Raw genomic sequence first — 11,919 nt, 5'->3', positions numbered from 1 at the left:
GGCTCAATCGACTTCCTCTCAGGTCACGATCTCGGGGTCGGTGAGCCCTGCTTCCGGCTCTGTGCTGACAGCTCAGAGCCTGGAACCTGCTTCAGATTCTGTGTCTCCCTCTCTCTCTGCCCTTCCCCCACCCACACTCTGTGTCTCTCTCTCTCAAAAATAATAACCGTTAAAATTTTTTAACTTTAAAAAGGAATTACCTCTGTATTTAATTATCCTCACTGACCTTCTTGCCATCTCAACAAGATCCATGCTTCTTTTACTGATTCCTCTTCCCCCACTCTACAGTTTCTCTCCCCTACACATACACACACCTATTTTACTCTCACTGCCAAGTTCTTTCTTCCTCGTCTTCCTTTACAAAATATTATATTTGGGAATGACCTACACATGAATATACACATTGAGATTCTGCTTTCACAGTTTAAAAATACATACCGCACAGCGGCACATAGCACACCCTCAAATATTTGCTGAATAAAATCCTCCTTGACTGAATTCCCCCAGGCTGGACGGAGACAGTATCTGACAAGGTGTTCAGCTCCCTAACACTGGTGAGAGCTACAGGAAAGAGAAAGAAAGATTATACATCATCTCTATCAAGCCCTAGCTCCTGTCTATCCTACACGGGAGGAAAATGAAGCTAGGAAAATAATGTAATCCAGATGACGCAGCTATTTACGAACAGAGCCCAAGCTAGAAGTCTCATCATCGGTCTTCCAATCCAGCGCTATTCGCATGTGGGTACCAATGCCCCTAACTTCCCAAGGGTATGACTTTGTCCGGCCTCAAAGGGGGGCCCTGGGTTCAGCCCCAGGCCTCCACTGCCGACCTCAGGCACACTACTGGCAGGGTCTGACATCCACACTTCATTAGGGCTGGCTCCTACGTGGATTTTCTATTCAGCGCATCAAGGGTGTGGGGCCTGTGCTGACTTTCTGCGGAACCATCCCGAAAAGGGGTCTCGACCTTCCCTTCTCCTCCACCCTGGGGCTACTTGCAGGCTATCATTCCCACCTTCCTCCAGGCTCCAGCCAGCCAGGCGGCTCTGGCACGGGTCTCTGTGCAACTGGCTCCCAGCGCCTTGATGAGGCGTGTTTAATCTTCCACCCGGATTATTTAACCTCCGCATCCTTGTTAACAAACAGCCATTATTAACGAGATGAGAGACCACATGGGGTGGGCTTCTACAGACAATGCGCGCTCCCTTGGCCTTTCCGCAAGCAAATTCATAATCCTCGGCGACTCGGCCGCCCCAGCCCTCCTGCCAGGCCTGAGAGGGAGTCGGGAAATAGTAGGAAGCGGGTGATCGGGACCCTTATCCACGACCCCCTGCGCCTGCAGGGTCCGGGGTCTGCAAGATGGAACTGTACCTCTCGCTTCCTTCCCTGCCTCCCTCGTTCGCTCGCTCGCTCGCTTTCCCAAGGGACTGCTACAGTGCGTTATAAATTTTACCTTTCCAGTGTGCAGGAGAGGCGAGAAGAGGCTGTGTCCCAGCTCCGGGCCGGCCTGTCCCCGAGGACACCAATTAAAGGCACTAATTGGACAGCAATACATCAAAGTCGCTCCCGGGAGTGGGTCCTCAGAGCGCCAGGAATCCATTAGTTGGGCTTTTGTTTCAAAACAGAGAAATACAGAGGAAGAGAAAAACAAAAACAAAACAACAAAAAAAAAAAAAACACCTCGACGCGGATGGGAGTGGCGCGTGTGCTGTACCGCATAGACTCCGCTCTGTGTTCTCTGGGAGCCTCTCTCTCCTCTCCTACTCCAGGCTCGGTACATCAAATGATCTTTCCCGCCTCTCTGTTCCGACCCGCCTCACTTCCATCCCCAAAGAGCGCCGCCTAGAAAGGTCCTCTCTTCCTCGGACCCGCATGCAAACAGGGCCCGTGTAGACGCTGCCCCGTTATACCTAAGCGAGCCTGTACCGATTCCGGAAGAACCAATTCACCTCCCCGCGCACCTTGTTCTGGGTCTTTGCCTAACCCTGGTGAGGAAGGGGAGGCAGACACCTCGGGGAGGCCCATGTCGCCTCGAAGTCGGCTGCACTGGGCTGTCACGAGGCGCCGGGACGCCCGCGGGAGGGGGACGACGCAGGGGGACTGGGCTCACCGGGAGGGGTTACATCAGGATGCGGGGAGGGGCGCTTCGATGGGGGGAGGAAAGGGCGCTACTTTGGAGAATTTGGACGCTGCTCACATGCCGGAGGGCACCCAGAGAAGCCGGCCGGCCGGGGTGGGCCCCAGGTCCCCGAAGGAGGCGAAGTGACCCCAGGTGTCTAGGGACCGCAACGATGAGGGGCCCAGCGGCAATGGGGGCCCCTCCCCGGCGTCGGCTCAGAAAGAGGCTGGGCTTCCAGAGTCCGGAGCCCCGCAAGGCCGTCGGACCTGTGCGCGACGAACGCAGACCCGGGCTGAATCTGGCGAGCCCCCAGCACAAAGTGGCATGCCCCGGGGTCGGCGTCCTCGGGGCGCAGTGACTCGGCCTGCCTGACCCGGGTCGCACCCGGCAGCCGCCTTGGGCAGCGGAGGCGGGAACCTCGCCCAGGGCCGGGGCTCCGAGGGCCATGCTGCGGTTTCCCGCCGGCCCTGCAGCGGGCGAGGGCGAAGGCTAGGCCGGCCCGGGTGGGTGCGGCAGCCAGGGCGCAGGATGGAGCCACCGGACTCGGCCTCACCTGGACCGAGGGGAGGCCAGACGCCGAGCCCCGGGCGCCTCGCATCCTGCGGGGGCCGCGCCCGCTCCCTTCCCTCAAGGAGCCAGATTGGAATGGCTGCTTTTGATGCCATTTGTTACCAACCCCGGCATTTGTTTTCCATTTTATAAACGCTTCTCTTTAAGTAATTGTCCCTGTTAACAGCGTATACCTTTCAGCAGCCTCCGCTGCGCTATAAATAATCCCGATGAAGATGCAAGGATATGACTTTCACAAGATTGGACAATTGATTCAATCTGTGACCCGCGATCGCGAATAATATTGGAAGGCTATTTAAACAGATGAAGGCCTAAATTGTCTTGCTTGTATCTGAATTAATTTCTCATTCATCATCATTATGAAGTGATTGGTCTATTCAAGCTCTTCAGCCTGCTGGAACGGAGCGGGATTTAAATGAGATTGTAACACAATTTAAATGCTTGCCGACTTTAACGAGGCCAATTGAGCAGCTGCAATAAATACAAATATTTTTCTAAACAGCCTTGTTTTAAATAATTACTTAATGCTTTCATGTTATTTTTAAGTGGCAATCTTTCTCTCTTTCCTACTCCTGCTCAGAATATCACATACTTATTTGCTGAGAAGGCGATTTTCGAAAGGACTTTATGTTTCTGTTTGCTTTGTAGAAGGTAGCATGCCTTTTGTGGTTGGCTTTTTTTTTTTTCACTCAGGGTCAACATTTCGGGGTCCCACAGCTGGCACACATGGTGAACCGCACCTTGGTTTCCCTCTGATGCAGTCGGATGTGTTTGCCCTGGCAGAGCCTGGGAGAAGCTGAGTGATGGAAGAAATTTGCCCTTCGGACCAAGTCATTTATCCAGACGGGTTTAGCTGGATCTTGCAAACGAATCCAAGCGACTGCACTTACGGATGACACCCCGAAGAGTGGTATCGCTTCTGACTTGTTCTGATGACCGTCATCATCTCAAGCAAATCAGAATTCCAGCATATCTCAAAGGTGTCCCTTAGGAAGTTCAATCTGCCAGCAGTTTGGCTCCCATGCAAGTCGACCGGAGTGGGTGGAGGAAGGCTGAGAATTTCTTTGTTTAGGGAATAGGCACGGAAAGAGAACATGGCTACAAAGGTTGGTTGGGGTGGAGTAATTTAAAAAAATACACCCCCCCTTTTTTTTGCCCCCTTTCCTCCCCCTACTCCCTCTCTCACTCTGGGGAGATGGTGCAAGAAGAAGATGCTGAGAAGGAAAACCTCTTCCCACTTTGAGAATGGCATCCTCAACAACCCTCTGCCGTGACACCCACGCTCTTCCATCGACATATGGCGGCGGGTGTTTCCTCAATTGGGGAATAATGGAGGCAACCGAGCGGGAGAAGCCTGGGGAACAAAAGAATCTTTTAAACTTTCGCCAAAAGGCTGGGGGTGGGGGGGGGGGTGGGAGACACGCGACCTGCCCCGGAGACCCAAGCTCCCATTTGCAGCGATCTGTCTAGGACCACGTCCCTTTGGGAAGCCTAGGGTGATGGAGGGTGCGTTCTGAATCACTTCTCTGTCTGCCTCGGAGGGCGCAGGAGGACTCAACATCTGAGGTGTTAGGGTGCACGGTTAGTGGCTGGGAAGGCAGAGCCAATATGGTCACTAGAGAAACCATTCGTGGGACAGAACACACTGAGGGGGGGGGGGTGCGATCAAACTGCGGGCCAAGAAAAAAAAATGGGGACAAGGGTGGAGGAACTAAGTGATTTGCTCTGTAACTGGGCAATTTAATGCCAGAGTTAGGGAGCTGCTGGCCGGAATCATTTTGTCTTCGGAGGCTCTGCGGAGCTCATCCTCTTCATCCTGTTGTTTAAAATGAGCATTATCCCAAACATATGCAATGCAATCAGTTTGGTCACACTTACAAGAACACGCTTTAATAAGGCAATCAATCACACGCTAACAAGCCGGCGACGGCCGGCGCTGAGCGTGCACTCCGGCTGCGGGACGGCTGGTCTTGCCCGGCCCGGCGGACTGCGGCTGAGCGCTGGTCTGCTCCCCCAGATCCCGACGCCGCCGGTCGCAAGGGGGTTGAGGAGCCCAGGGAAAGTGTGTGTGTGTCGGGAGTGAGCTGTCAGACTTTGCAGGGGTGACGGTGGACTCTGGGCCCCAAAGCGGCGCGGGGGGAGGGGAGGGGAAGCCCGAACTTGAAGCTCATAGCTGCAGGGGACCCTAATAGCTGTGTGAGACCCAGAGCCTCCGTTTTCCCACCTGCAAAATGGGACCAAGATGGGGCAAAGCTAAGCAGAGGCTCTTAGACGGTTGAAAAAAATAATACCACGCCAACCCTGTTGTTTGGTTTAGCCTTCTTTTACAGACAAGGAGACTGAGGCTGTGGAGGGGCGGTGCCTTCTTCAGGGTCATCTCCCACCCTCCCCCACTTCCGCCAAAATGTAGGTATCAGGCCAGGGGCGGTTGCGGGTGCAGGCGGGCAAAACCTGTTTTTAGGTGCAGGGGTGGAGAAGGGAGAGTGAGAAGTGGTGCCTAAGCGCCAAACCGCAAACCTTGGCAAAAGGGAAATTTCATTATGAAGTAATGAGTAATTCCTCCTGGCAAGATGTATTGTTATATCTTCCACTTCAATTTGGAGGAAGAGAGGCTCAATTACCCAGAAAATACAGTCAATTAAAGGCTGCTGATTGGACACGAGGCCGGATCATCGATCTTGTACTTTCCAATATCGCTGCAGACACCTCATTTTCCCTCCCTATTAACTGAAAATACGCCTGGCATTACGGCAACCCGCAGCCCATTTACCTGTCGCAAGCAATCTGGGCCTGCCGCGAAGTAACCGCGAAATTTGCCCGAGTTTGGCACGGGGAGCTTCCCGGGCTGCAGAGGTAGCTGCGAAAGGCTGGGGGTGGAGGAGGGAAGGGGAGGATACTGAAAACCTCAGCTCAAGGCTTTGCTTGGGAGGGCGGGAGGGTTTCTCCGGAACCCGAAGAGGGATGGAGGCCGATTGAGGGTTCCCCATCTGCCCACGGAGACACTGGCAGGGGACCCTTGAAGTCCACGCAATTCCGCGCTCCCAGTCTGCCCATGCCGCCCATCTCTCCCCTGCGTGTCCGGGACTCAGAGGCAGCCACGGTGGCTCTCCTCCGGGGATGGAGGTTGGGGGTGAGGTGGCTGAGGGGGGCACCACCCCCTAGCCCTGACCAGGCCAGAACTCCATTCTAGGAGAGGACTTTCAGTTTGAGGAGCATTCAGACCCACCCTTGCCGACCCAGGAATCCGCCTCCCTCCTCTCCCTGAACCCTAAGGTGCAGACTCAGCTTGACCCAGCAAGCCCAGCTCGCTGTAATTCTCAAGCTCCGCCCTCACTGCCTCATTCACCTCTAACCCTGGGTTGGGGGTGGAAGCAGGATCCACAGAGGCCTTAGTCCAGGGTCCTCTTTCCTCCAAAGTTTGGAGCAACCGGAGAAGAAACCATCGCAGGGGTGAGCCCCAGGTGGGCCAGTTCAGCATGGAAGGCCCCCAGTGTGCAGGGAATTAAGAAAACATGCACCTCGGGGCAGTCAGAGCCTGTCTTCTCCACATCTATGCGGTGTCCTGTCTCTGCCAGGGCCAGCGGAAGTTTGGGAGACTGTCTGCAGGTGCACGTCTTGGTTCCTTCTATACCTAAGCTTCTGGTGGCCGACCTAGCAATTCAAAAAGTCACTGCACTGCCTGCTGCCCCAAACATTAAAATGTTAAAGTGAGAATTATGTCCAGCTTTTATTGCAGTATGGTTAACAAATTGCAACAGCAGATTCTTCAGGCTTCGAAGGAAAACCAAACCGAATTCATTCCCTACTGGAAGAACCACTCCCTCCGTCAGGGTGAAGCTTGTTATTGAGGGTACACGTTCTCCTAGCCCTCAAAAACTGGCTGCAGGAATGAGGGTGAGAGTGAGAGTGTGGGCGCAGCCCCCAAACAAAACCTGGTGAAGGGGAAGGGCAAGGTCCCCAGAAGGGGCGGAAGGCTTCTGCTAGTGTCTGAAAGCCAAGCCTCAGTGGCAGCTTGGGAGGAAAAGGAGAGGAAGAAGGATGTAAAATGCCAACTGTACCGGGAAGAGCCAGAAAGCTCTTGGTGAAGGGAAGGTGAACAGGCAAGGGCTTGAAATAGCCTCTAATTTGCTGGCAGATACTTAGTGAGGGAAGGAGACGAGGTCCCTGCTCCCTAAGCTCTTCCCTGGGCGCCTTGTTAACAGCTCAACTCTGGGCTCCGTGGCACGGTGATCATTATTATACATTCAGCATTCAAAAACCCTCCTCACACATATCACTTGCTAATCAGGGTGTGTATTGGGCCCGGGGAGAAGAGAGACTTGGTAGAAGCTGCCAAGAGGCCCTGAGGCCTCCGCAACGTCTCTGCCAATGCTAAATAAACAAAAAGTGGGGGGTAGGACGGAGGTAGGAGGAGAGATGATGGAGCTGCAAGTTGAGAGATAGCAGGAAGCTAGGAGAGAGACACGAGATCAGGTGTTGGGAGATGCCAGAACGAGAAAATGTGTAACTGAGGCTCCAGGAAGGCAAGAGAGCCCCTAGGTTCCATGGGAGGGCCAGGATCTTCCGTGGTAGTAAATCACCCCTCCCACTCTCTCCCCTAGGCGGCTGGTGCATCGCCATCCACAAGCCCCTTGCCGTGCCTTGGAAAAGCTGGCAAAGATTAATCTCTACCTGCCCTGCATACACAGCATTTTGTTGGGAGAGACAGCAGTTTCCAGTGCTTGCGCTTGGCCTTTGGGGGAAGGGGGGTCCCGGGTGAGGCAAGGGTGTGAGGTGGGGGTGTGAGGAGGGACTGAGGGGCTGGATATCGGTGGCCGCTGCTACTAAATTTGTTTGGCTTTGGAGCCATCGCCTCAACCCCCGTCCGGGGCACGGGGTCCGGTGAAAAATGGCTGAGGGGCCGCCCCAGAGGAAGGTCTCTCGGCCTCTGCCTCCCCATCCCCACTCCTGATCCCCAAACGCGCCAGCCACTGCCGCTCCCCAGGCGTCCCGATCCTGGAGGCCGAGTCCCTCTGGTCCTTTTCGGCCCGCTTCGTTCCCCCTCGGTGCCCTGGGGGCAGGGAGGGGCGCTGGCTGAGTCCCCACGCGGGGGGCGGGGGGGGGGAGCCCACGGGCGTCCTGGAGCCGGCGGCCCGCGGGCAGCCCCTTATCTGGTGAGGGGCACCTCTTCTCTCTGGTCCAGCGCGACGGAGGAGGCCTTGCTGAGCACGGAGGGCGCGAAGGTGAGGAAGGAGTCCGAGCGGGAGGTGGAGGCACAGGTGAAGTCCGAAGCGGCGGCGGCGCGGGGCGCCAGCCCGTTGGCGGGGCCGCTGTGGCAGGCGAGGCAGGAGCAGGGCCCGCCGGCCGCCGCGCCCAGTCCGTGCGCCGGGCCGGGGTAGAGCGGCGGGTGGCGGAAGGCGCACAGCAGTTCGGGCCGCGGGTAGGGCTGCGACAGCACGCGGAAGGTGTCGAGCGGGCGCAGCGGGCCGCTGAAGGGCGAGGCGGCGGCGGACGCGGCGGACGCGGCGCCCAGGCCCACGGGCGAGTAGTAGGGCAGGGGCAGGTGCGACGGGAAGGGGTAGGGCAGGCCGCCCGCGGCCGCCGCGTGGCTCATCATGTACGTGTAGAAGGCGGGGTCGGCCGGGTGCGGCCACGTCATGGCCAGCCGCTGCCGCTTGTCCTTCATGCGCCGGTTCTGGAACCACACCTGGGGAGGAGAGGGGCAGGTTCGGCGGCTGCAGGGGCGCCGGCCCGGGCGCACGGAGCCCCAGGAGTCCTGCCCCCGCGGCAGGGGACGATGCCGGTGGCGCTGGCAGAGACCCTCTGGGCGGGGGCAGAGCCCGCCGCCACCACCTGGCGCTGGAATCCCCCGTGGAGAGGTTCGGGGAGTGGCTTCAGGATCTGTCCCTCCTTCCCTCTGCCAGGGCTCCCTGGAGGGCCAGCCCGGTGTGGACGCACAAGTAGCCCGGTGGACTAAGGACTCTGCTGGTCTGAGGTCGCAGGCAGGGCTTCCCCAGAAACACCGCCCCGTCCAGCCGCTCTCCCTCGGGGCAAAGGCACCCCATCCCCGCTGTTTGTTTGGCTAGAAAAGGCAGAGAGTCTACCGCAAGCCAGCAGGTCCCGCCTAGGGTCTGTCGAGAAGGTGAAAGTGCACACACCTGGCGCCCGCATCAGGCCTCGACACCCCCGGCCTAGCTGCCACGTGGGCAGGGAGACCCCAGGCTGTGATTCTTGGCCCAGGACTTAGGGAGTGGACAGTTGGTATTTACTTCCTGCTGAGTGGGCGCACTCCTTCTCCCCGGTCTCGGGGCGCATACCTTGATGGTGGTTTCCGGCAGGTTTAGGGCGGCGGCCAGCTCGCATCTCCGCGGCCTGGATACATAGTTCTCCCTGTAGAATTCCTTCTCCAGCCGGGCAATCTGCTCCCGGGTGAAGGCGGTACGGTATCGACGCATCTGGTCACTGGCGCTGCAGGCCAGGGTGCCCTGCGAGCTGCCGCTGCTGTTGCTCTTGGGGGCCTCGCTGCCGCTGTTGGGACTGCTGGCCGGTGCCTCTGAGCTGGGCCCTGCATAGGGAGCCCAGAGCACATGCACACACAGAACACACAACAGACACACAAAACGCTGCTGATGTGGGGCTGTAGGCCCAGGGCATATATGAAAGGTGGGGGAGAAGGGGACACAGCCTCAGTTTCTGCCTCTGCTGGGGCCTGGGGGACTTTGAGAACAGGGAAGAGAGGTGGGGGGCGGGGGGGGGGTGGCTCACCATCCAGACGATTGCAAAGCAGCCCTTAGGCCTGGCCGGGCTGCTGTCTGGGAGACCTCAGTCTTGAGGCCTGCTGGGTACAGAAGCCGCAACCACCCTGGCCCCTTGCCTTGCTTGGGGCACAGACTGGAAGCAGACCCTCTGAGCTTTGTGCCCCCCGTTGGCAGGAGTGGGCAAGGATGTGCATATCTGCCGGGCAAGTTGAGATGCACCTTTGGTACTAGAGTGTTGTGAGCTCTGGGGTCTTCGTGCCTTGCAGGATGCGGTGCACAAACTGAGTTTCCTTGCTTTTGTGTGTGCCAGGCTGCCGGTGTAGGTGCGGGAATGTATACTAGGCTGCATGTGCATAGGAGTGTGTGCGTGAATATCCTATCGCCTTCATAGATTTGAGCGGCCCTTGGCTTGTTCTGAGGGCATGCTGTGGTTAGGGAGTCTGGGTTGAATGGATAAGATGGTAATGAATGGACGTGGGTGTTCAACCAGGTGTTGGCTGCCAAGGCCAGGGGGTGGTTTTCTGCCCTGCCATGGTCTTCCCATCTCCCCCCACAGCTCGGTGGAGGAGTCTGCTGCTGGGCTCTCCCTCCTACTAGCTTTCCACCCCTCTTTGGGAGACTCCCTTCTTGGCCACCTCCCCCACAAACTAGCCCCTCGTCAGGGAGGGGTTCTCCAGTTAAAGCAGCAGGACAGCACCCCTCCTTTTGGGTCTAACCCGAGGAAGGGTGGGGCTCCTGCCCCCCGCAGCTCCTTTTTCCTTTGGGTGGAGAAGTGGGACTGGGAAGGAAAGGGGAATGGGGGAGGGCCAGAGCTCTGCCTTTTCAAATGCAACCGGAGACCAAAGGCAATTAGATCATTGGGACCATTTCCGACCTGGCGCCACCGAGCCCGGGAAGTGACAAGGTAATTTGGACCTCTGACCGACGTGCAAACTGGTCGGAGGGCCGCGGCACCCAGGCAGCCCGAGTCGGCCGCGTTTTTACGGTCCTTTATGGACTCTGGGCTTCCGTGCCTGGATGCGCCTTACACCCCGCCGGCCACAAACTGCCCCGACCCGCGTTTGATCTCGCCCACGCCGGGGGGAAGGTGTCTTCCCCAAGCAGTTGAAGCAGTACCACAAAACTCTGGGGGGTTGGGGTGCGCTTTGAACCCCCCTCAAGCCCAGGGCTTGCGTCTCCCTCCTCCCGAAAAGCACAGCTGTCACCCTCAGTCCCGCCAATGCCAGAGCACAGAAGGAGACCCCAGCCAGGGCGCAGATAGCTGGGGAGAGCTGCTCAGGTGGGTCCCCCCAGCCACCCTGCCCTGGGGGAAAGGAGTGTCTTCCTCCCCTCTGGAGCTGAAGTGGAAGGTGGGCGCGGTGGGAGGCCCGGGAAGAGAAGGGGGCGCGATGGCTACCTTTGCTGTGCTGGTACTCGGCGTTCGCCGTGGCGCAGTCCGGGGTGCAGCTCACCTCGATTTCTTCATAGAAATCCGACTCGGTGTCCGAGCTGCTAGGTTGCCCCTGGCCCGAGAGGCTGTCGGCGGAGGGGGCCGGAGGTCCGGGGCCAAGCACCGCAGCCCCGGCTGCCCGCGACTCGGCGCCCGGCCCGGGAGCGCTGCCTGCTAGTCCGTCGACCGGCTCCTCCTCCAGGCCTGCCCCGCCGCGCTCCCGGGCGGCCGGAGGACCGGCCCGCGGGCTCAGGCAACCACGGGGCACCATCTTCTCGGGCGGCTCGGGCAGCGGGCTGCCCACGGCTTCCGACAAATTGGAAACTCTCTTGCCAACCAGAGTACCAAGCTGACCCGCATCCAGAAACATAACCATGTCCTTTCGGCTCTCCATCCCGGGGCTCGCCGGAGGGGGTGGGGGAGGGAGTAAGCCCCAAGTGAGCTCCTAGCCCCCGTCTCCCTGGGTCCCCAGCGGTCCGACAGATCTTGGCTTCGGGAGGCAGAAAGAGAGGCCAGGCGACCGGGCGGGCGCGGAGCGGCCGGAGCGCGATGTCGACGGTGACGGCGGCGGCGGCGGTGGGGAGCTGGGGTCACCTTGTGATGCGAGCGCTCCTCTGTGCCGCACCGCCTCTGGGAGGAAGCCCCATTGCCCTCTTCTTTCTAAGCTGTCATCCTCCTGCTGCAATCGTCATTACAGTACCGCTGGTGACGCCACTCGGCGAGCGCAAGTGGATAAATAGAAACGTCTGCCACAGCGAAGATGAAAGGAGACCCGCAGCTAATGGCTCGGCAGTGATGCGCCAGGTGTGGGCCTGGCTCGAATGGGGAGGAGAGTGTGAAAACAGAGAGATACACACACTGAGAGAGGGAGACACCCAAGCAGAGGGGATGCAAATGGAATTCTGCAGAAAGAAAAAGAAAGCTTAAGGCGCGCCGCGAGTTCCGCAGGAGCTGCGGGACTCGGTAATTGAATAAGCTTCTGTTTTGTGTGTGTGTGTGTGTGTGTGTGTTTTATTGTTGTTTTGGCTTTTGTTTTCTTAACTTGGTGCCTTGATCTAACAT

At 58.2% G+C, this 11,919-nt stretch overlaps 1 protein-coding gene across 1 annotated transcript; it reads right to left on the bottom strand.

Moving 5' to 3' along the window:
- Positions 1–7,837: 7,837 nt before the first annotated feature.
- Positions 7,838–11,251, bottom strand: EVX1 (even-skipped homeobox 1). Its single transcript, XM_030295152.1, has 3 exons — positions 10,825–11,251; positions 8,988–9,235; positions 7,838–8,377 (listed from the first exon to the last, which is right to left on the bottom strand). Exons 1-3 carry the CDS (start codon positions 11,249–11,251, stop codon positions 7,838–7,840), a joined length of 1,215 nt encoding a protein of 404 aa, XP_030151012.1.
- Positions 11,252–11,919: the final 668 nt, after the last annotated feature.

This window comes from Lynx canadensis, chromosome A2 (assembly GCF_007474595.2).
Source record: "Lynx canadensis isolate LIC74 chromosome A2, mLynCan4.pri.v2, whole genome shotgun sequence".
Taxonomy (NCBI): domain Eukaryota; kingdom Metazoa; phylum Chordata; class Mammalia; order Carnivora; family Felidae; genus Lynx; species Lynx canadensis.
Note: the sequence above shows the minus strand (reverse complement) of the source record. Positions and strands in the feature narration are given on the sequence as shown.

What these genes read in the sequence shown, in the direction of transcription:
- EVX1 (XM_030295152.1), bottom strand. Translation starts at nt 11,251, where the DNA reads ATGGAGAGCCGAAAGGACATGGTTATGTTTCTGGATGCGGGTCAGCTT. An exon ending in CGAGTACCAGCACAGCAAAG is followed by an intron (nt 9,236 to 10,824) that starts GTAGCCATCGCG and finishes CTCCCTATGCAG; the next exon opens with GGCCCAGCTCAGAGGCACCG. An exon ending in TGCCGGAAACCACCATCAAG is followed by an intron (nt 8,378 to 8,987) that starts GTATGCGCCCCG and finishes TCTCCTCCCCAG; the next exon opens with GTGTGGTTCCAGAACCGGCG.